The 22,121-nt window shown below is 39.4% G+C and overlaps 1 protein-coding gene across 1 annotated transcript in view; it reads right to left on the bottom strand.

Moving 5' to 3' along the window:
- Positions 1–4,122: 4,122 nt before the first annotated feature.
- Positions 4,123–22,121, bottom strand: part of FBXL4 (F-box and leucine rich repeat protein 4) — a 79,196-nt gene continuing 61,197 nt past the window's right edge. The window contains exons 7-9 of the mRNA XM_044245251.1: positions 18,753–18,824; positions 14,460–14,772; positions 4,123–4,674 (exon numbers count right to left, since the gene is read on the bottom strand). Coding sequence (XP_044101186.1) covers positions 4,511–4,674; positions 14,460–14,772; positions 18,753–18,824 — 549 coding nt within the window. The 3' untranslated portion in view covers positions 4,123–4,510. The remainder of the gene's footprint in view (positions 4,675–14,459; positions 14,773–18,752; positions 18,825–22,121) is intronic.

Genomic DNA, 22,121 nt, shown 5'->3' with positions numbered 1-22,121 from the left:
AAAATAAAAGAAAAATGAAAATAAAGCTGCAGCCAAGGTAAGTATCCGAGTGGTTCATTCATTAGCCCCGCAAGGAAAGCCTTTTACCAATGGTGAGTTAATTAAATTGTTTTTTGATTCATCAGCTACAGAAAAGTGTCCAAAGTAAACTTGCTTCGATTATTTAATTAGGCTTTTGGCAAGAACAGTGGCTCGAAGAATTGAGAACATTGGGAGTAACATCAACAGTCAATAAAAAAACAAAGCACATGATTCTGAGTCGTTTTCCCTGGCTCTTGCTGAGTCAACAGATGTTACTGTTACCGCCTCGTGCTTGTTGTTTATTGGCTACGTCAGTGCTAAGGCTGAAGTGACTGGAGAGTGAGTTTCTACAAATAATCTGTGTGGAGCAACTACAGGAAAGAAACTACAGACAAGAGTATTTTCTCAGAAGTTAAGAAAAAGGACTTCAGGGCAACCTGAAGTAGAATCTGCTAAGATGTGTCACATTTGATGGTCAAAATATGTGGGGAGCAAGAAACAGGCTGAGTCGGTCAAACTTATAAAACTTGTGAACATGCAAAGTGTTGAAAACTCATACAAATAACAATGGTTATTTACTGTATTATTTACGGCAGCTATTTGTGGAATACATGTGACCTGACCTTGTGCTAATGACCCTGCCCTCGGCAGTGAAGGCCACGGAACCAGCCTCAGCTACCGTCTGTCGGCTATAGAAGCTTAGTGTCCCGATCTGTCCTACCACACTGCAGCCTGTCGGCTTAACAGTGGTAGTTTTATCGTGAGTTTTTGAGTTCAGAACAGTTATTGCAATTTTTCTGGACCTGAAGTACCTTCAATCACCATTAGAGAACACAGATTGGCTTTGGAATATAGCCTTTGTTGCAGACTTGATCCTGTTTTGTAATGAATTTTGACCCAGAACTGAAATACTGCAAAACATTGGAAACAGTTATTCCCACTGAATGTGGAATTCCGGAAAAGGTTTCTCCAGACTCAAAGAGTATTCTGGAGTAGTGCTTTTCAAAGGGTGGCCCTCAGACCAGCAGGGTCAACTGACTGCTCATTAAAATGTGCATTCTACTGAATCAGAAGCTCAGGAAACAGAACCGGCAGAACATTGCTCATATGCGAAACACATACTAAAGTAATTTTGGTGACAACTAATGTAATTTGAATCACAAAGTAACATCGAGCAGCTTTATATATTTCCTGTGCTATCAGAAGGTAAGACAAGAAGCTGCATCTCCATTCTCACGCCAATCTGCAGCATGCATTTTCTGAGCTTTAACCATAGGTCCAGCAGTGGTTTTTTTGGACCCTGATGCAAATGTAAAGGAAATTTACATTTTTCAAATCTATTCAAATGTGCAGTTGCGGAGCTCCACCCAACCTTCAACTGGAAGTGATTAATCTGCAAGGTAATAGCATGCTAAAAGGAAAATACCAAAAGAAGAAAGAATCTAATAGAATTCTATCAGTGCCTTCCAAGCGATAAATATGCTCAGTGAAAATATTCTCATGGATTAACATATGTACTTGGCAATACTTATCTGTATGAAAAGATATTTTCCAAGACAAAATATGTAAAATCATACTAGAGATCAACATTAACAGATGAATACTTACAATCAATTTTGAGGACAGGAAGTAATAACTTTGAATCCCAACTAAGTGAAATATTATCCTCCTCAAGAGTATTTCGTTCTTCTTGGTAGAAAACCGTATCACAAAAATTGTTCTCGATTACTATGTTTTGAATTCTGTCAATCAAAATTTTGTGGAATTTTTTTTTCTATCACCATATAATACCTATACAATAATCTTAATTTTGCCTCATAGTCTGTTACAGAAAATGTGTGTTGACCAGTGCTCTAGAGTCAGAAGCCACTCTGGACACGTAAAACACGGGTTGAAATCACTGACCCTAAATCCAGATGTCCCAGGCACATATTACGGCTCTGCCACTAACAACGATGTAGACATGCGTAAGTTCTTCCATCTTTCTTTGCCTCAGTTTCCTCAACCGTAAGTGGGAATAAGTAATGGTATCTATCTTACAGCATTGCCTTGAAAATGCAGTGACTTAGGAAATTCAGAGCATACAGAGTGTGTCTGGCACAAAGTAAGCACTAACTTCATGCCAGTTGCTAATTTAAGATAAAAGTACGACTTCACCCAGTTGGTAGTCAATTTATAAGTCTCATCCTCCTAAAAGTTCCACTGGATAAAACACTTAAAATGTTTACATACATTTGTGAGTGAAAAGAAAATCCAAGTGCATGAAGGTAACAATGTAGGTCAACCCCCAGACCTGTCCCAACACCTCTTGCTTCCGCCATGAAATAGAAGATAGGATGGGTCATAGCCATGACAGCAACCTTCATGCAGAAGTTTCTTACATGGAGGACACTCTATTACTATTTTAATATTTCAAAAGTCACAATATTACCTTCTTTATATTCTATGAAAGCATAAGCACAGTACTAGTACTAGTACTAATTTATAACCTTTACATGTTTAAAGTTTGACATATTATATGGTCTAACTCAATAATACATTCTTATTCATTCAACAAATATTTATTGAATGCCTAATATTTGTCATATGTATAAATTCACTCGCTTAACTACTTTGGGGGGGCAATGCTTTCATGTCTATATTGTTGAGAATACCCTCAAAAATTGCCTAGTGACATATACTAATCATGCTTAATTTTTAGCTGAATGTGCTTTTTCTTAAATGACTACAAGAAATTCTAGAATAATGCTGTCCAATATGATAGCCCAGGTGACTACTGAACACTGGAGATGTGGCTAACGCAACGAGCTATGGAATTTTTTTTTTTTTTTTTAAGATTTTACTTATTTGACAGAGAGGGAGAGAGAGAGAGAGAGAGAGAGACAACAAGAGAGGGAATATAAGCAGGGGGAGTGGGAGAGGGAGAAGCAGGCTTCCCAATGAGCAGGGAGCCGATGTGGGGCTCAATCCCAGGACCCTGGGATCATGACCTGAGCTGAAGGCAGATGCTTAATGACTGAGCTACCCAGGTGCCCCTGAAGTATGGAATTTTTAATTAATTTCAGTTAACTACAATTAAATAATATAGCTACACATGGCTAGTGGCTGCTGTCCTATTGGGCAGTACAGCTCTACAGGATTACTCTAGGATGTGCAGAAGTTGGAATTTAACTCTATGTGGGAAAATAAATTTTGCTCTATATGGGAAAATAAATATTGTTACACCATATACTTAGCTTGCTAGTTAAAACAGCCTTGTCGGGGCGCCTGGGTGGCTCAGTGGGTTAAAGCCTCTGCCTTCGGCTCAGGTCATGATCCCAAAGTCCTGGGATGGAGCCACGCATCGGGCTCTCTGTTCAGCAGGGAGCCTGCTTCCCTTTCTCTCTCTCTCTCTGCCTGCCTCTCTGCCTACCTGTGATCTCTGTCTGTCAAATAAATAAAAATAAATGAATAAAAAGAAAAAACAAACAAACAGAAAAAAACCTCGTCTTTTCACACCACAGAACATTTTCTGTTTACTTTTTTAGCCGCAGAACTAAATCAATTCACTATTTAACAAAACAATGTTGTTTGTTTTTCCTCCACTGTAACAGATTCCTAATTTTTTAAGGTGCTAGGCCACGGGGGTGGAAAAAATATATATATAATATTTATTTTTATATATAAAACATATATAGCAGTCTATATATATTATATATAAATGAAATGTGTATATAAATATATATATAAAACGAAATCCACATATATATTTCAGAAGTCTTAAACCTTTCCCCCTGGCAAATTTTTAAGGCATCTGCTTAACAACTACAAAGTTTTTTCTTTAGTAGTTTACCTCTGTTTTCTTTAGTAGTTTACCTCTGTTCTTGATTATGCTCATATTTTTATACTGGTATGACCCAGTATAAAAAGTAGAATCTGCTAAGATGTGTCACATTTTACCTAGTAAAATAGGTATATATGTCAGAAGGAAAATGGAAAAACTAAAATTTTCAAGTCAAAGAGTTAATGTATCACCTTTCCCCAACTAATTCTGGAAATTCTGTATATACCTAAACAAAACACTGGTCAGGTCATAAGGCTTATTAATAAGACATCCTTACATGGAGGTATGAAAAATTAATTTTATTTTTAAATATCATGATACTTTCTGGCTCAACACATTCCTTTAAAAATCAGTTAAAAGGTTTCCATATTACTCTTTTATTACACATGTAATTACTGAATAAAGAATAATATTACTGATTAACGTAAGATAAAAATAATGTGAGCCACTCACATACTCTTCAACAAAAGTGCTTGCAATATTTTATGAAAACATTCATTTACATTTTTACGTGATTTAATGGACAATTTCATATTTTTCTTCAAAATCTACAAATGCCTTAATGGAACATTAAGACATTCCCACCATTATATAAGCTAAACAGAACCAACCGTAAAATAAAACCCTACAAAAGCACATTGATTTTATTATAGAACACATATTAAGTCACTGTGTAAAGCTCTTTTTTATGAACACTTTTGGAAAGCTCACGTTGAGTTCCAGCACAGCTCTATTATCAATCTGTGAACAGAAGGACACATCAAGCAAGGAAAGATCTTTACAAGATTCCAGAAGTTTTCTTAAGGATGCTGGACTTACCATTCTTGTTCCTGTTAAGACAAAATAAAACACCAATATATCATATTTAGATAGTGTCGTGATAAAGAGCCCCTTTACTATTGTTTACAATGCACTTGAATTGCCTTTTAAAAATGAACAGCATTTCTTTAAACAAAAGACACGCTTCAATAAACCTGTAAAAGAAAAACAGGAACTGAATTCTCCTAGCCCACTTGGCATCTAGGATCTGAATTTTGTCAATACTCTACTCAGTTATCTTCCTTTCTACCTCCTACCCCTCCAGACCTTTCTCTTTCTGTCACCCAACTTTCCCTCAACCTGCGGGCCAGATCAGACGGCCAAGCTTACAGTGATTTTCCCTCACAGTCCACGCAGTGTGGTTACCGAGCAAGCACCCTTGCAGGAATTTCTGTGTCAGGCACTGGCGATGCACAGATAAGTAAGACACGTGTCTGCCATAAGGAACTCACTTACCAAAGCTGAAAGCAAGTAACTACAATACAATCTGGTAAGTTTGACAGTAAGCGGTGGGTATAAAATGGCATTACCAGAAGTCAGATGATGGATGCTGGGTACCGTGTAGCCCATGCTAAATGTGAAGACACTATGGGACGTACGGAGAGCAGCTCAATTACATACATTATGAAAACACCTGCTACCTAGCAGATACTCAGTAAATACCAAATACCATTAGGCTTTAGGATATCTGTTATAAAAAAACAAAACCACCACCTTGCTTTAACTACAGATTTTCTAGGGAGAAAAAAAAAAATCACAATCCTATCACATAGTTAATCTATGCCTTTTTCCCTTTAAGAAATCCTTTGACTCCCTCCCTGCCATGGGCTCTAGAAGTGGTAACTATACAGCTCTCTTGACTGTGGCTGGCCCCCGGATTCTCCTGGGAATTCAGAATGGGAATTCAGTAAAGCCTTCCGCGTCCATAGATCTCTCCAATTGAAGACAAGAAAAACTGGTTGGGGCTGTTATATTTAGCCATGTGTACCAAGATAGAGATGGCCAGCGTGACAAGGAAAGAACAAGGCAAAGCCAAAGGGAGAAGCAGACACAAAAGGGTCTGTGAGTGTACAGGGGCAGAGCAGGGAGGGGGCCAGTGCCTGGGCATAAAGGACAGGAAAAGAAAGAAAAAGGAAAAAAACAGCTTTCTTGCCTTTTGGTGGTTTTCCAGTCTTTCCCAAGGTTTGACCACAGCTAGCTCCTACCTAGGGATGGCAGAGAGACGTCTCTATCTTCATAATCATTTCCTTTCCCTTACATGTATGTTACCTTGAGCCGTTTCTGTTGCACAAGCTCAGAGAACCTCAGCTGAGACCCCCGGCTACATGGTGTTTTTCACCCACCCATGTTCTATTTGGTCATTAGAATCTGAGTCTCCTGATAAATCAGAAGACCCAAAAAGCCTAATAAGAGAATGTCAGGGAAGGCAGTCGGGAGACTGAAAATTGATGTAGGCTAGGGTGTCCTGTCTTGTGCCATGGACGCTGTGCACTTTTCTTTCCTTATCCACTTACGACACAGCTATGTTTCAGCTCGCTCCTTCAGGGCTGGGGCCGCATCTCTCTTGTTCGCTGACCCATCTCCAGTGTTGGCAACAGTGCCTGACACGGTATATGCTCAATAAGTGTATAATAAATGAGAGAATGAAGGCTGGTGTTTAATTTCCCAATACCATCACCCCAGTTTAGACCCTTATTAGATGGATTACCGCAGCTAATCTCCCTGATTCTGATCTCCTCCCTCTCTAATTCACCTACCACTTGTTTCTAGATTAATATCCCCCAAAAGCTCTAAATATATCACTCATGCCCTGAATTAAAACCTGATAATAGCTCTTCCTTGTTTAATTCTTTGCAGATTCCTCATCCTGGTGTTCAAAACTCTCCGTAAAAGCCTCCATTATACTAACGTTCTAAGTCAAATTAGATTTGACTATTCTCTGAAGATACTCTGTATTTTTAACTCCAATGCTTTTGTTTCATACTATTCAATCTGCTTAAAATGCTCCCCCCCATTTCCTATTCACTTTTCAAGGATACCTTTCAAATACCTATTAACCTTTTTAATTAAACTTTTTCTTATTTTTCTAATTATATGTACTCTCCTTTCTTTGAACCCCCAAATGGCCTTGTTTCGGGCATGCATTTAAGTTATTTATATATTATTTTACTTTTTGGTCAGGTTATAAAGTCTCTGAAGGTAGGAACTGTATCTTAATCAGCTTTGTACTGATCAGTAAGCATTTTCGGTATGAAAAAGGTATGCCACTTAACGTTCATATGTGCCAGTTACAAAATGACATAATCACTATCAGCTTGGGGTTTAACTAAGAAGCTGGTTTTTTGTTTTGTTTTGTTTTTGTGATTTTTTTTTTTTAGTGGATTCAAACACTTAAGGATAAAAGGAAACCATAAAACAATAAAAATGAAAATACAGCATAGTGGTTTAGGAGCATAAACTTTGATTCCGATTCTTATGTCCTTACTAGCCATGAGATCCTGGGCAAATCACAGAACTTATTTCAACCTGTTTCCACTTCTGTGGCTATAAAATACCTCATACAGTTGTTATGAGGGTTAAATCAGTTAATATATATTCACAACAGTATAAACCACACAGTGCATTGTTGTTAACATAATTATTAACTATTATTATCGATATTTTTACTGTGTCCTTCATATTTGAAATAAGATGTTCAAATACATTTACATGTATGGCCCTCTTTCAGCTATAATTTGTTTTGGCCTGATAATGATACTCTTTTCTGAGTACAGTTGACCTACAATGTTACATTAACTCCAAGTGTACCAGCTAGTGATTCAACAAGTTTATACATTATGTTATGTTCACCACAGGTGTAGATACCATTTATCACCATAAAATGCTATTAATATCATCGACTATATTCCCTATGCTGTGCCTTTTAGTCCCTTGACTCACTTACTCCTTAACTGGAAGCCTGTATCTCTTCACCCATTTTGCCCATCCCTCCACCACCCTTTCCTCTGACAACCATCAGTCTGTTCTCTATAGGTCTGATTCAGCTTTTTGTTTGTTTATTCATTTCCTGCTGTTGTTTTAAGATTCCACTTATGAGTGAAATAATGTTACTTATCTTTCTCAGTGTGACATGTCACTTAGCATAATACCCTCCATGTTTCATAAATAGCACAACTGCATCCTTTTCATGGCTGTGTAATATTCCGTGGTTTATCTCCATACCACATTTGGTTCATCCATTTTTTATTTATAGACACTTAGGTTGCTTCCATATCTTGGCTACAATACATAATGCTACATAAATATGGGGGTGCATATATCGTCTTGAATCTGTGGTTTTGTTTTGAGTAAACACTAAGTAGTGGAATTGCTGGAACATACAGTAATTTTATTTGTAATTTTTTGAGGCACTTCCATACTGTTTTCCACAGTGGTTGTACCCATTTACATTCCCACCAACAGTGCATGAGGGTTCCTTTATCTCCACATCCTCACTAGCATTTATTTATTGTATTTTTTATTTTAGCCATCCTAGTAAGTGTAAGGTGGTATCCCATTGTGGTTTTGATGTACATTTCCCTGATGATTAGCATTGTTGAATACCTTTCATATGTCTATTTGCTATCTGCATGTCTTCTTTGGAAAAATGTCAATTCAGGTCCTCTACCTATTTTTTAATTGTATTGCTTCTTTGACATTGTGAAGTTCTTTATGTATTTTAGATAGTAACTCCTTATAGGATAAATCATTTGCAAATAACTTCTCTCATTCAGTAGGTTCCTTTGGTTTATTTTGCTGTGCAAAAGCTTTTTACTTTGATGTAGTTCCAACAGTTTATTTTTGTTTTTGTTTCCCTTGTTTCACTTGCCTTAGGAGACATATCGAGAAAAATCTTGCTACAGCTGATGTTAGAGAAATTACTGCCTCTGGTTTCTTCTAGGAATTTTGTGATTTCAGGTTTCACATTTAGCTCTGTCATCCATTTGGGTTTATTTTTGTGTAGGGTATATAAAGTGGGCCATTATTACATTGAGGTATGTTTCCCACTTTATTATTATTATTATTATGTTGAAGTTTATTCCACTTTGTTGAGTTCTTATCATGGACAGATGTTGAATTTTATCAAATGCTTTTTCTGCATCTATTGAAATAATCAGATGATTTTTTAGCCATTTTTTCTAGGATGTCCAGTTTGTTGGCCATATAAGTTTTCCCAGTATTCTATTTGTATTTCTGGTGTGTCAGTTATTACTTCTCCGCTCTTATTTCTGATTTTGAGTTCTTTCTCTTTTATTTTTGGTGAGTCTGGCTATGGGTTCATTGATTTATCTTTTCAAGGAATCAGCTCTTGGTTTCATTGATTTTTTCTAAACATTTTTTTTTGTCTCTATATCACTTATTTCTGCTCTGATCCTTCTATTAACCTTGGATTTTGTTTGTTCTTTTTTTTCTAGTTCCTTTAGGTGTAAGGTCATATTATTTGAGATTTGTTTCTTGAGGTAGGCCTGTATCACTATAATTTCCCTTTGAACTGCTTTTGCTATGTCCCAAAGATTTTGGACCATAGGTTTTTGTTTTCATTTTTCTCCATTTTTAAAAAAATTTCTTTGATTGCTTCATTGACCCATTCATTGGTTGTTTAGTATCATGCTGTTTAGTCTTCAGGTGTTTACATCTTTTTTAGTTTTTTTTTCTTGTGACTTACTTCTAAGTTTTCTTTCTTGTGATTTATTTCTAGTTTCATACTGTTGTGATTGGAAAAGATGGAAAACATGCATGTTATGACTTTAATCTTCTCACATTTATTGAGGCTTGTTCGCTGACCCATCTCTTGTAGTTAGGATAAGGATGAGGAGGGTTTTTTGTTTGTTTGTTTGTTTTCAAATCCATTCTGCCACCCCATGTCTTTTGATTGGAGCATTTTGGCCAATTACATTTAAAGTAATTATTGATAGGCATGTACTTGTTGCCATTTTATTATCTGTTTTCTGGTTGCTTTTGTAGTTCTCCTCTATTCCTTTCTTCTTTTGCTCTCTTTCCTTATGATTGATGCATTTCTATAGTGTTACATTTTTTGTTTGTTTGTTTTCTCTCTTTATGTATATCTATTATAGGTTTGGGTTTGTGGTTACCATGAAGTTCATAAATACCATCCTAAGTGTATAGCAATCTATATTAATTTCATGATCTTTAAGTTCAAACACATTCTAAGAACAAAACAGAAAAAGAAAAAAGTACCCTTTTTTCCCCTCTTCATGTTTTATGAATATGTTGTGCTACCTTATATCTTTTTATTCATAATTTTCTAATCTCTAATTATGGCCATTTCTTTGCCCCTAAATAAGTCCCTTTAACATTTCTTGTAAGTCTGGTTTAGTGTTGATAAACTCCTTTATTTTTTGTTTCTAATCTCTAATTATGGCCATTTCTTTGCCCCTAAATAAGTCCCTTTAACATTTCTTGTAAGTCTGGTTTAGTGTTGATAAACTCCTTTACTTTTTGTCTGGGAAACTCTCTCTCTCCCTTAAATCTGAATGACAGCCTTTCTGAGTAGCGTATTTTTGATTATAGGTGTTTTCCTTGCAGCACTTTGAAGGTATCATGCCAATCTCTTCTGGCCTGCGAAGTTTCTGCTGAGTAATCAGCTCATAGTCTCATAGGTTTTCCCTTGTAGGCAACTTTTTGTCTTTCTTTTGCTTTTAAGATTATCTCTTTATTGTTAACCTTTGACATTTTAATTATTATGTGTTGTAATGTGGACCTCCTTGGGTTCATCTCATTTAGAATGTTCTTTGATGTGGATGTCTACTTCCTTCCCTAGGCTTTGGAAATTTTCAGCTATTATTTCTTCAGGTAAGTTTTTTTTCTTACCCCTTCTTCTCTCTTCTGGGACCCCTATACAGCAAATGTTTGTGTGCTTGATGTTGTCCAGGAGATCACTTAATCTATCCCCATTTAAAAAAATTATTTCCTCTTTTCAATGTGCATTTTGGGTGCTTTCCATTAACCTGTCTTCCAGATCTCTGATAAATTCTTCTGCGTCTGCTAATCTGTTGATTCCCTCTAGTATGTTTTTTACTTCAGTGATTGTAGTCTTCAAACCTGACTGTTCTTTTTTATATTCTGTATCTCTTTATTGATGGTCTCACTGGGTTCTTCCACTCTTCTTTCCAGCCTGGTTATCTTTATGATCATTACTTTACATTCTTTTTCAGGCATATTATTTACTCCTGTTTCGTTTAATTCTTTTTCTGAGTCTTGTTTTGTTTTGTTTTGTTTTGTTTTCCTTATTCTTTCTTTGGAGCATATGTCTCTGTCTCCCCATTTTGCTTGACTTTCTGTGTTTGTTTCTATGGATTAGACTGAATAGCTGCTTCTCCTAAATTTGAAGGAATGGGCTTGTGTTGGTCATTCCCTATATAGAATGTATGCTTGATGATTTTTGCTGGTTGGCTGGAGCTATGGCTGGTATGGGCTGGAGGGAGTGGGGGTCCTGGTACTTTCTACATAGTGAGTGCCCTGTCAGGATAGCTAAAACTGAAGTGGATGCAGGCCAGGGTGCCCCAGGGTTCTATGTGCTGAGGGCACCCTAGCAGGACAGCTCAAGCTGAAACGGGTGCAAGCCAGGGTGTCCCAGTGTGCTCTGTGTAGGGGGTGCCCTGGCTGAGTGGCTGGAACTGATGCAGTTGCAGGCCAGGAGGTCCCTGAGCTCACTACACAGAAGGTACCCTAGCAGGATAGCTGAAACCAACGTGGGTGCAAGCCAGGGAGATACGGGGCTGCACACACAGAAGGCATCTTGGAAGGACAGCTGAAGCAGAAATGGATGAGTGTTCCTGGATTCTCCCCACAGAGGGTGCCCTGAATGGCGGCTGTAGTTGACATGGAGAACAGGCTGGGAGGTTCCGTGGCATCCCACACAGGGGGCATCTTGGCAGGTCAACTAAAGCTAAAATGTGGTCCCTGGGCTCTTCACAAAAAACGTGCCCTGGCAGGATGGCTGAAACTGAACTGGGTGCAAGTTGGGTTGTCCCGTGGTGTTCCATGGAGCAGGTGCCCTGGCTGGGTCGCTGGAGCTGACACTGGCAAGGGTGGCAGTGTTCTGGGGGGGCTCCATCCAGAGGTCCCTGGGCTGAAATCAATGCAGGCATGGGCCTAGGGTACCTGGGGTCGCTCCACACAGGAGGCACCCTGGCAGACTGTTTGGATCTGAAGCAGACGTCAGCCAAGATGGTCTGAAGCACTCTGCACTGGGGGGTGTCCTAGCAAGTCATCTGAAGCCAAAGCAGTGTGGGCCTAGAGTGTTTTGGGGTGTTTTGCACCTGTGTCACCTTGGTGTGAAGGCTGGGGCTGTAGTGAGAACCAACAGGTGTGTCCTGGTGTGCACCACTTTGTGACTGCCTTGGTGGGACAGCTGGGGCTGGTGTGGGCTAAGGGCCCAGGGATCACTGAAGCACCAGGCTCGTTAGGGTGCCCAGACTGTGCAATGGTCTGTGCCTTCAAGGTGGAGGGAGAGTGCAGACCACGTCCATCAGCCCCGCCCACTCTGGGAGCATCCTAGCAGCTCCTCCCACTGTTTGGTGGGCTTCTAGCTTCTAGTTTATATACTAGCTGTTCTTTCACATCATGGCTTTCTGGGGAAAGAAAATAATAATAATAATAATAATAGAAGACGAAGAAGAAAAGAAAAAGTGAGAAAAGCAAGAAAGATAAAAATGAAAACAAAAACAGAAACAAGACACACACAAAAAAATCCCACAGCTTATTTTCTATGCCCTAGTGCCACTGTCCCCAAAGGGGACTTGTGGACCCTGGTCTCACTGAGGTCGCAGCTTCACCGTGATGACTGGGAACTGTGGTTTCCAGATCCTGCTGGGGTCTAGGCTTTTTCTGGGGGTGGGGTGGGAACATAAACCGTGTTGTTCTCCAGTCTCTCCTACCCAGAGAGTAAGCCCCCAGCGCCAGTGCAGTTTGGCAGGGTTCCCAGTGTTGTCTCTTTTGTATGCTGGTTGCTCTTCTATACTGAGGCTTTCTTTCTCTGCCCAAGGACAGAGAGATCTGGTCCCCATCCCTCAGTACTCTCCCCCGCCACTGCTGTTGGCATTGTCAGGGCTGGGGGGGGCGGGGTTCCTTCCGTTACTGTGTTTCAATTATTGTTGCTGTTCTATCTCCCGCCTTGCAGAAGATGTTCAGTCAGCCTTCAGCTCTTCTGCAGGATGAACTGTTCTATAAATAGGTATAAATGGGTGTGTTCCATGGAGGTAAGTTCAGGGTCTTCCTATGTTGCCATCTTGGACTGGAACCTTCTATACTTCCTTGCTCTTACATTTAGGAAAGTTACAAATGTTTTCAAAAAGAAGCCATTATACTTCTTACCTATTTTTCTTCTATGTCTCTGTCAAGTAATTCATCCATTTGTTGGCCAAAGTTAGGCCACTGGACCACCTACCCCATTGTTCACCACAGCTGTGCTTTTGTTTTAGATCAGTGTTACCGACTATCTTTATGGTTCTGTAGCATCTCTTTCAGACGCTGGCTACTTTTCATCTCTACTGTATGAGGTTTTGAGGGGGAGGGTTGAAAGACCGGTATTAACCAACAATGCCACCAATCCTCTGAAGCAAGGCCTAATGTGATTAGCAATCCAATTTTAACGGCCCTGGCCACTGCTCCTCATTCTCTCTCATGTTCTTGAACTTCCCCAAATACTTCTCTTACAAAAGGTCTAGACTAATTCAAGGTGGAACGTAGGTAGGAAGGAAAAGATAGACGCAAGAAGGGCAGGTGTGGTGGGATGGAAAAAAAGTGCTCACTATGCTGGGGCCCAAAACTTGGCATTTGAACCACTGTTCTGCCATATACTAATTGCTGGGCTCCAGTCCCCCTTCTATAAAAAACAATGATAACCGATTCCCTGAGCTAGGAAGAATAAAGAAATACAACATAGAGGAAGTAGCTAGCCCCAAATGTACATGCAATAGGCAAGAATTTCTTCCTAAATTTTTAGGCAAGAATTTCTGTCTAAAAGTAGCTTGAATAAGTAACATGCAACCTGGACTGTGAGTTTTCAAAGAAACCAAACTCAGAAGCTGAAAATGTTCAGGTTTTCCTGTTGCTGAATGTTTAATAAACGGAAAAGGATATGATTAGCACTTCATGGCTAACCTAGTAATACTCAGAGATTACTAGAGAACACAGTACGAGCGCTCTAAGAGTCCCAGAGCACCAACTGTAGGGGCAATTGTAACTCTGCTGTTGCCAGCAACACCTCACAGGGCTCCCGCTGACGGACTGCAATAAGGACACAAGGAATCCCAGAACTGGGAAGGGTTTTTCAGTAGATCTTCACTGGGGCAGAACTATTCCTAAAATCTAGAATGATCAGGAATGAAGATTTGGCAATATTCCTTAATAACGAGTTTATCATCAAGAAGGGGTGTGTGTGTGTGTGTGTGTGTGTGTGTGTATAATTCATTATAAAAATGGATTAATGTCTTCTCTGTCTTTAATAAAAATGGAGAACATAGCTCATATAAATTTTCACTCTTCTTACTAGACCAAGAATTAGTGTTTGTTTATAAGAGCTTTCTGCTAGATTCAACTACAAAATTCCGTTATTTTCCTCACTCTTTTACCCATTATTCTCGGTATCAATTAGCCTTTCTTGCACCTCCTCGAACCAAGCAGCCTTATCAGGACAACATTTTACTGTATCCAAGAAGTGTTTTTTGTTTTTTTCTTTCCTTGCAACAAGTCATGTCAAGGCTTTAAAACAAATCTCTCTACGCACCCTTACCTAATATGTCCAGTTGCCGTAGTCTGCTACAATTACACGCCAGCTCTTCGATGTCTGTGTCGCACACAGACCTGTTAGCGGTGAGGAAGAGTTTTTGCAAGTTGGGGAGCTGGCGCGCCAGTCTGGCGAAGCACCCGGTGCTGCTCTGCAGCGTGGGGCACCAGCCCAGGTCGAGCTCCTCCAGAAGCGGGCAGCCGGACGCCAGCTCCGCGATCCCATTCTCGGTGATGTTCTTGCATCTCCACAGGTCCAGGGTTCGGAGTTTTTTACACTTGGCTCCGATCATGCTGGCTATCACGTCATAGTCTTCAATCTGGAAAGCAAATCATTCCAGTCTCTGACATGCTGTGCTCAGAAATACAAACTGTGTAGAGCGAGTTAAAACACTCTTTTTATTTAAGTTAAAACAGTATTAATCATCTCCTATTGTCTGCTTCCATGTAAACAGACCCACGTTCTTGATAATACCGATCTACCCACTCGTCTCATGGATCAGCCACTGTCTCATGAAACAGCAAGAACCATCACCTACTTAAAAATCCATTTAACAGGACTCCAGACAGGGGACTTCATGAATGAAATCCCAAAGCAGTATGAAACCCTCATAAAGAATGTGAGGATTTTGTGTTGTTCTGAATGCCTTCCTTTCTGACCTCGCTGCCGCTTCTCATCGACGGGGCCTAGTTTCTTCTCTTTTATACATAATTCATCAGCTTTGGTGGGTAGAGAAGATCGCCCTGACAAAGCTGTGCACTTCGCCAGGCTCTGAAATAGTATGTGAATCTGCTGAGAGTACTAATAATGATACTGGCGTGGAGTCAAATGAGGTATTTGGGGACTGGATTTACAGCACAAAAATAACTGAGACCATCATATGCTAGTGTCACTTACCGCAGGTGTCCATTAGTTTACTTCCTGATCACAGGCTACTCCCCGACCAGACGAGGATTAAACATTTCAGTTCATGGGCTTCAGACACCTTAGTAACGTTTGTTTCAACAGGTTTCTTTTAAGACTTCCATTTGTTTTAGAATCAGGTACCAAAATGATCACCAGAATTCAAAAGGAAACAAAAGAGCTACCACTTCCAATTATTATTTCCTTTTGTTCATTTGTTTATTCCTTTTTTCGACTACCATGTGCCAGCATCACTGAGGCTAGGAACAACAGGGAACTGGAATACAAAGACTTTGTTCACATTTTTGGGAAAAGACTGTACAGACAAATGAGCAAAATAAATTCAGAGAGTGAAGAGTGGTGTGAAAATAATAAAATAGGTGATCAGTCTGTCAGGTGCTCGGTGTAAGGTGTGGTGGAAGGAGGGAAGAAGGTAGTGAGGGAGGGAGGGAGGGAATGGTGACTGCTGGGATTTCCAGGAATGAACCCAGTGCATTCAAGGAACAGATATAGGACTGGGTGTGGCCCAAGGGGAGTGACTAGACCCAAGGGGAATAAGGAGAGAGACCGCGAAGGCGAGAGCTATGCAGGAGCCAGGCCATTAAGCCAAGGAATCAATGGAGGGTTTGAAACAAATATGATCTACATTAAAAGAAAAATTCTTCTGGTTTCTGTCTGGAGGATGGTCTATGGTGGGTAAGAAGAGTTCAGAGGAAGCCCAGTTGCATGAGCGTGTAGAGACAAAGGCCTGGATTAAGCTTACAGCAGTGGAACTGGAGAAATGGACAGATCTGGGGATATGTTTTGAGTCTGAACTAAGGCCTGATGGCTTAGGTGTAGTCATGATGATTTTGAAGGTTCTGGTCTTCGGAACTGTGTGTGGGAGAATCATGCAGGAGACCATGAGAAACAGACTTGGGCGGGGGGCAATATAACTACTTAAGTAAGTGCACCCGAACTATACAAACCTGTAGCTTCGAAAATTAGTGCAGTCAATTAACTTCTTTACAAAGTAGTAACTTTAAAACTTTCCAAAACCCATGATTCTGATTGTTACTATTTTGATGGTCAAAACTAAAATCGGTCATCTTGTCCTCTGGTCAACTGACAGAAAGAAACGGAAATAAACATGGTATTAAAGTGTCAACAAAGATCTGTCCGTGTTACTGTTCTGGTGACCCCTGGACCTGCTGTGAAGCGCGAACAGTATTTCTATGACAGGTGCGAATGTTTCAGCCACATCAGTAACGGGATCAGCAGTATTAGTAGTATTTCTGAACTTCAATGTCAAGTCCTTAAAACTTAATTTCCCAGAATACAAATATCAACAGCAACCATATTTTACTGATAACTACATACTTTAATTTAAAAATAGCCTACTGGGGTGCCTGGGTGGCATAGTCGGTTAAGCATCCGACTCTTGGTTTCATCTCAGGGTCGTGGGACTGAGCCCCATGCTGGACTCCACACTGAGCACGGGGTCTGCTAAAGTTGTTTCTCACTCTCCTTCTGCTTTTCCCAGCCTTGCTCATGCTCTCTCTCTCTCAAATTAATAAATCTTTTTAAAAATTTGAATATAAATAGCCCATTGATCATAATGCCTAAGAAAAGTCATGCTTTAAGGAGCATTTTCTACAGTATATCACATATTAGTAGAAGTAATATGGAACTGGGTTCGGTGGTCCAGTAAAGTTGGAAAACACAGGCTTATGGAAAGGCACACACTTTCTTTGTTGCAGGACATACCACTGAAAGTTCCAGGAGGAAGAGAGAGTAGCATCACTTCCTAATTTTGGCCAGGAATCTCTATGTCACTCTTCCCCAATACACTGTCCCCCAATTCCTTAACTGAGTATCTTTCAGGACTAATATTCCCTGGGTCAACTTGCAAATGCGGACTTAAAACACACCTCATTCTACCAACAAACGTATATAATTCCTAATCTAACGTGTGTGTGGTCAGAGGCCTGCTTTTCTAGAGGACGTTGCTCCAGTTTAAGGGGAGGTAAGTAACAGGCAGAGAAAAGTACCTCTAGCCAAGATTAAACAGGGCACCTACCAGTCTAAAGATGACAGGCTAGCCACAAGCACAGAGCCAAGTGGCAGTAAGTGGCTGGTCTGCTGTCACAGACAGAGCCATCACTTGTCATTGGGCCTATCTAGAAGTGTCTTCATAGGGACTCAAGAGAAGCCCATGAAATGGTTTACTAAGGTAAATACTTGATCAAAAGTAAGGAAAGCCTAATACTGTGTTAGTGGGCTCCCAAGATTGTTTCCAGAGACCGGGGTCAGTCAGAGCCCATACGTGGGGTTTAATCAGGCCTAACCACCAGGATGGCTCTCACATGGGGATATGGACATAGACAAGTGGCCATAACAGGCCGCTCTAACTTATACTGCCAAATCTTGAGGCAGCTCTGAAGCCATCATTGAGCTCTAAAAGGTATTCACATGGGATTTCTTTCAGATTGAATCCAAGCCTAGGACCCCAGGAGAACTTCTCTGATCTTATAACCATCCTGCTAATAACTCAAGTCTTCCTAGTAAGTGGACACAAAACTGGAATGGTTTGGAATCTACTGAATCTGTTTTGCAAGGGGGACATATGAAAGTAAAGAGGGATGGACTGCTCCGCAGTCAGTTGTCTTGGGAGATGCACTTGCTCTGAGTGTGCACACAAACACAAACACTACTGTCCTTTGAGTCTCAGTAGTATTCATAAGCCACATTACTCAGATGGAAAAAATGTAACTCATTCCATGAAATCTTTCAGTGGCACATAAAATCATAATTTTAAATCTGGAAGGACTTTAAAGACTGTCTAGTCTAATAGTCCTTATGCTTTTGGATTTAATGGACCCGTAACATTTCAAAAGGATCTGAGTTCTAACATAGGGTGCCCATCTTTTTTCTCTTAACCAATAAGGACAATAAAACAAACACACACCAAAAACAACAGCCAAAACAAACAAACAAAACAAAACAAACCCCTACCTAAATCATTAGCATTTCCAGGAAATAATTTCAGAACTTAAAAACTAAAATTAGCTTTGTGAGAAACTTACTGCACTACTGGCATTGGGTATGATTGATCTCTTATTTTGTAAAGAGATCCAGAGAGGTAAATAGCTTCTCTGAAATAACATCTGGCTTGAGGCAGAACCAAACTCTTTTCAACCATGCACACTTCTTCCCTTGCTCTCATAGATAAATAGTGTCAATGTTTTGAAGACATACTCTCCAATTTAAGAAAAATGTTTGAAAGCGGGGGACACCGTAGTTCACCGTAAATCTGAAAAGCTGCAGGTGTGTGTGGAGTGGGCGGGTCAGGATGCCATTAGCCCATGGGAAGAGAGAGAACAAGCGAGGGAGGAGAAAGAATTTTCAAATACTCACCATTATACAGCTGCCCAAGCTCAGGTGCTGAAGCTCTGAACAGAAGTTCAAAATGCTGAGCAGCGCTGTTTGCTGCCATCGGGGACCGCATTGGCGGCAAATATGGAAAGTGAGAGAAAGTGAAACAAAGAGAAGAGGTCAATTAGACATTAGAGGCTGTCACTGCTTTTCTTGAAATAGAGCTCACAGCCCAGGTTACAGACACCACAAATACCATTTAATGAGTCCCCAGGCGCTCCCACCATTGATTGGCTTGAAATCAAGGTAATCATTACCAGTTTCCATGTGAGTCCCCATTTCATATATGGTTTTGCATGTCCTACTGATACCTATATTCCCTGTGACCTCTCGGCCCATTTCCCAAAGGTAAGCAATTGGAAAGTCTGGTTAAGACTGAACAATAAGACAAGGTAAACAGCCCCTCCCTCAAAAAAATTTTAAAAAAAAGGGGGGGGAAATAAAAGCCAAAACCCAGAGAGGGCTGGTGACACTCTCAAGAATGGCGGCAGCTCTGACATTCACTGATCAGCGGCCGCCTGATGGAGCTGCCAATAGAGTCACCCCAAATCAGGATCGAGCCAGTGACTTTAATGTCAAAGGATTCTCTCTGCTGACAACGATACCAACAACCATCGAGCACCTGTCACTAGCAACAAGCTGACTGGAACATATATAATGTGCACTTTCTAGTCATGTTCCTGCCATTTACGCCCATTTATTCGGTGCAATGAAAACGGTCTCACCACTAAAGAAACCCAAAGGCATGCCGGACTGCTACACAAGCATGGGACCTAAGATCTCTCTAGTCCTCACTCTCTTTGATGAAATGCCTGCCATGAAGCATTAAAGAAACAAATAATGCAAAGCATTCAAATTTCACTGGAAATCTAGGTTTTTTTTTTTTTAATTCCATAAATTAAGGGGGAAAAAAACCTACTCAAACTTATGTGGCAAAAATTTCTTTCCATACATTTTAACTCAATCCTATCTAGTTAAATGACAATTGTTCAGAAAAGTGTCAGTCAGGGAAAGGATAAAGAATGTGTCAATGGCAATACAAAACACGAATTCAAACCCAGATAAGATTCTCATTGAGAAAATAATAACTATTTCAGATAAAATAAACTTAGATAAGGCAAAAATAAAATAACAGGCCCAGAACAAAACTAGACTTAAGACTAACTGTGTCATTGTCAGGCATTTCTTTAAGCAAAAAAAAAAATGTTTATATTGATTTTATGATTTCATGTTTAAGTTTCAAGACCACTTGTAAGACAATCCCATGTAGCTTTCAGAAGGTTGGCATTAGAAGAGCTCTATGAAGATTAGTTAATTTTCAGATTCTTTATAGTACTTAGCTATTTTAACTTACTAATAGATGGGAAAATGTCATTAGGTTTGTTTTGTTAAAATACCAGATCCTGGGGCACCTACGTGGTTTAGTCGTTAAGCATCTGCCTTTGGCTCAGGTCATGATCCCAGGGTCCTAGGATGGAGCCCCACATCAGGCTCTCTGCTCATGGGGAAGCCTGCTTCTCCCTCTCCCACTCCCTCTGCTTGTATTCCCTCTCTCACTGTCTCTGTCAAAAAAATAAATAACATCTTCAAAAAAAAAAAAATACCAGATCCTTATGATAAGGTTGTTTGAAAGATTTTCCCACGAGAACATAATCGAGAATTTTTAGAGAGAAATCCACATATTTTCACGGATTAGGAATCATTAAAAAAAAAAATACACTCACTTTGTTCAAGGAATTTGCTGGTAATTTGTTTTAAACTATTACAATGGTAAATATCAGGTATACAGACAAGTACAGAATCCAAGATAATGAATACCCATGTAGCTGCAACTCAGATTTACCAAATCTTAACATTTTGTTTTCTTTGCTTACTCTTCTGTATTTGTGAATCCCTCCAACCATTCACTACTTCACCATGACTTGGTGCTTAAAAACATGCTTAAAAATTATGATATTATACATTATGGATTCATAAACAGAATATTGTTTACATGGTTTTCATATAAAGGATGTTATATAAATATGCATATACTTTTGCATTTTCCTCAAAAGTGCTTGTGAGTAATTTGTTCATGTTGATACAGCTTTAGTTCACTGACTTTTTAACTGCTGTATCCTATTTCGTTATGTAAATATAATTACAACATATACTCTCATTTAATGAATATTTAGTTTGTAAGTTTTAGCATAATGAAGAATGTTAAAATAACCATTCTTATACATGCTTCCTTGTACATTTTCTAGAGGAGTTTTTCTCTAGAGCACATACCAGAGGAAGAATTTCTAGATTTTTTGTAAGCTTTGACTATATTAGATTTTGCCAAATAGTCTTCCCAAGTACCTGCATCAATTAATGCTACCATCAGCAATAAGAGTACTGGGTTCCCACATCTTTGCCAACACAGTCTTTTCATCCTTTTTAACGTCCGCTATCTGATGAGCATGGAATGGCATAATATGCATTCGTATGATTACTAGTGAGGTTGAAGATCTTTTCCCATGTTAATGGGCCACTCATATTTCCTGACCCATAAATTGCTTAATCATATCCTTTGCTGATTTTTTCCATTAGGTTATTTCTTCCTTCTTGACTTGTAAGAATTTTTTTCTATGCTGGATACCAATCTTTGTTAGCTATATCCATTAGCTATATCCATTACAAATATCTTCTCTAAATATGAGACTTGTCTTCTGCTTTGTTTATAGAAGCTTCTGAGACATGAACTTTTTTTTTTTAAGACTTTATTTATTTGACAGAGAGAGAGAGAGCACAAGCAGGGAAGAAGAAGGAGAAGCAGACTCCCCACTGAGCAGGGGGAGCCTGACGTGGGACTCAATACCAGGACCCAAGGATCATGACCTGAGCCAACTGAGCCACCTGGGTGCCTATGAGACATGAAATTTTAAATTTTAATAGAGTCACATTAATCTTTCTCCTTTATGTTTGTATTTTGTTCTCTTTTCTAAAAAGTCCCTCTTTGAGGGGCACCTGGGTGGCTCAGTCAGTTAAGAGTCCCTCTTTATCCAAGGAAGAATATTCTTTTTTTTAAATAACGGCATTGAAGTTTTTCTTTACACTTAGGTTTTTAACCAAACTGTAATGGATTTTTATATATGGCAGGATATAAAACTTCATTTTTTTCCTTAAGAATAACCACTTTTCCTGGTTCAACTTACTGAAGATTCTATCTTATTTACCTATTTGTGGTGTCTTCTGTTATATTTCAAGTTTCTGTATATGTATGAGTCAATTTCTGGATCATTTTGTTCCTCTTTTCTATTTGCCTCTCCCTGCACTAACACTTTAGTCTTAATTATTATACTTTGTAATAAGTCTATAAAGGTGGTA

Source organism: Neovison vison, chromosome 1 (genome assembly GCF_020171115.1).
Source record: "Neovison vison isolate M4711 chromosome 1, ASM_NN_V1, whole genome shotgun sequence".
NCBI classification, from domain to species: domain Eukaryota; kingdom Metazoa; phylum Chordata; class Mammalia; order Carnivora; family Mustelidae; genus Neogale; species Neogale vison.
The sequence above is the reverse complement of the archived record's forward strand: the minus strand, read 5'-3'. Positions and strand labels throughout refer to the sequence as shown.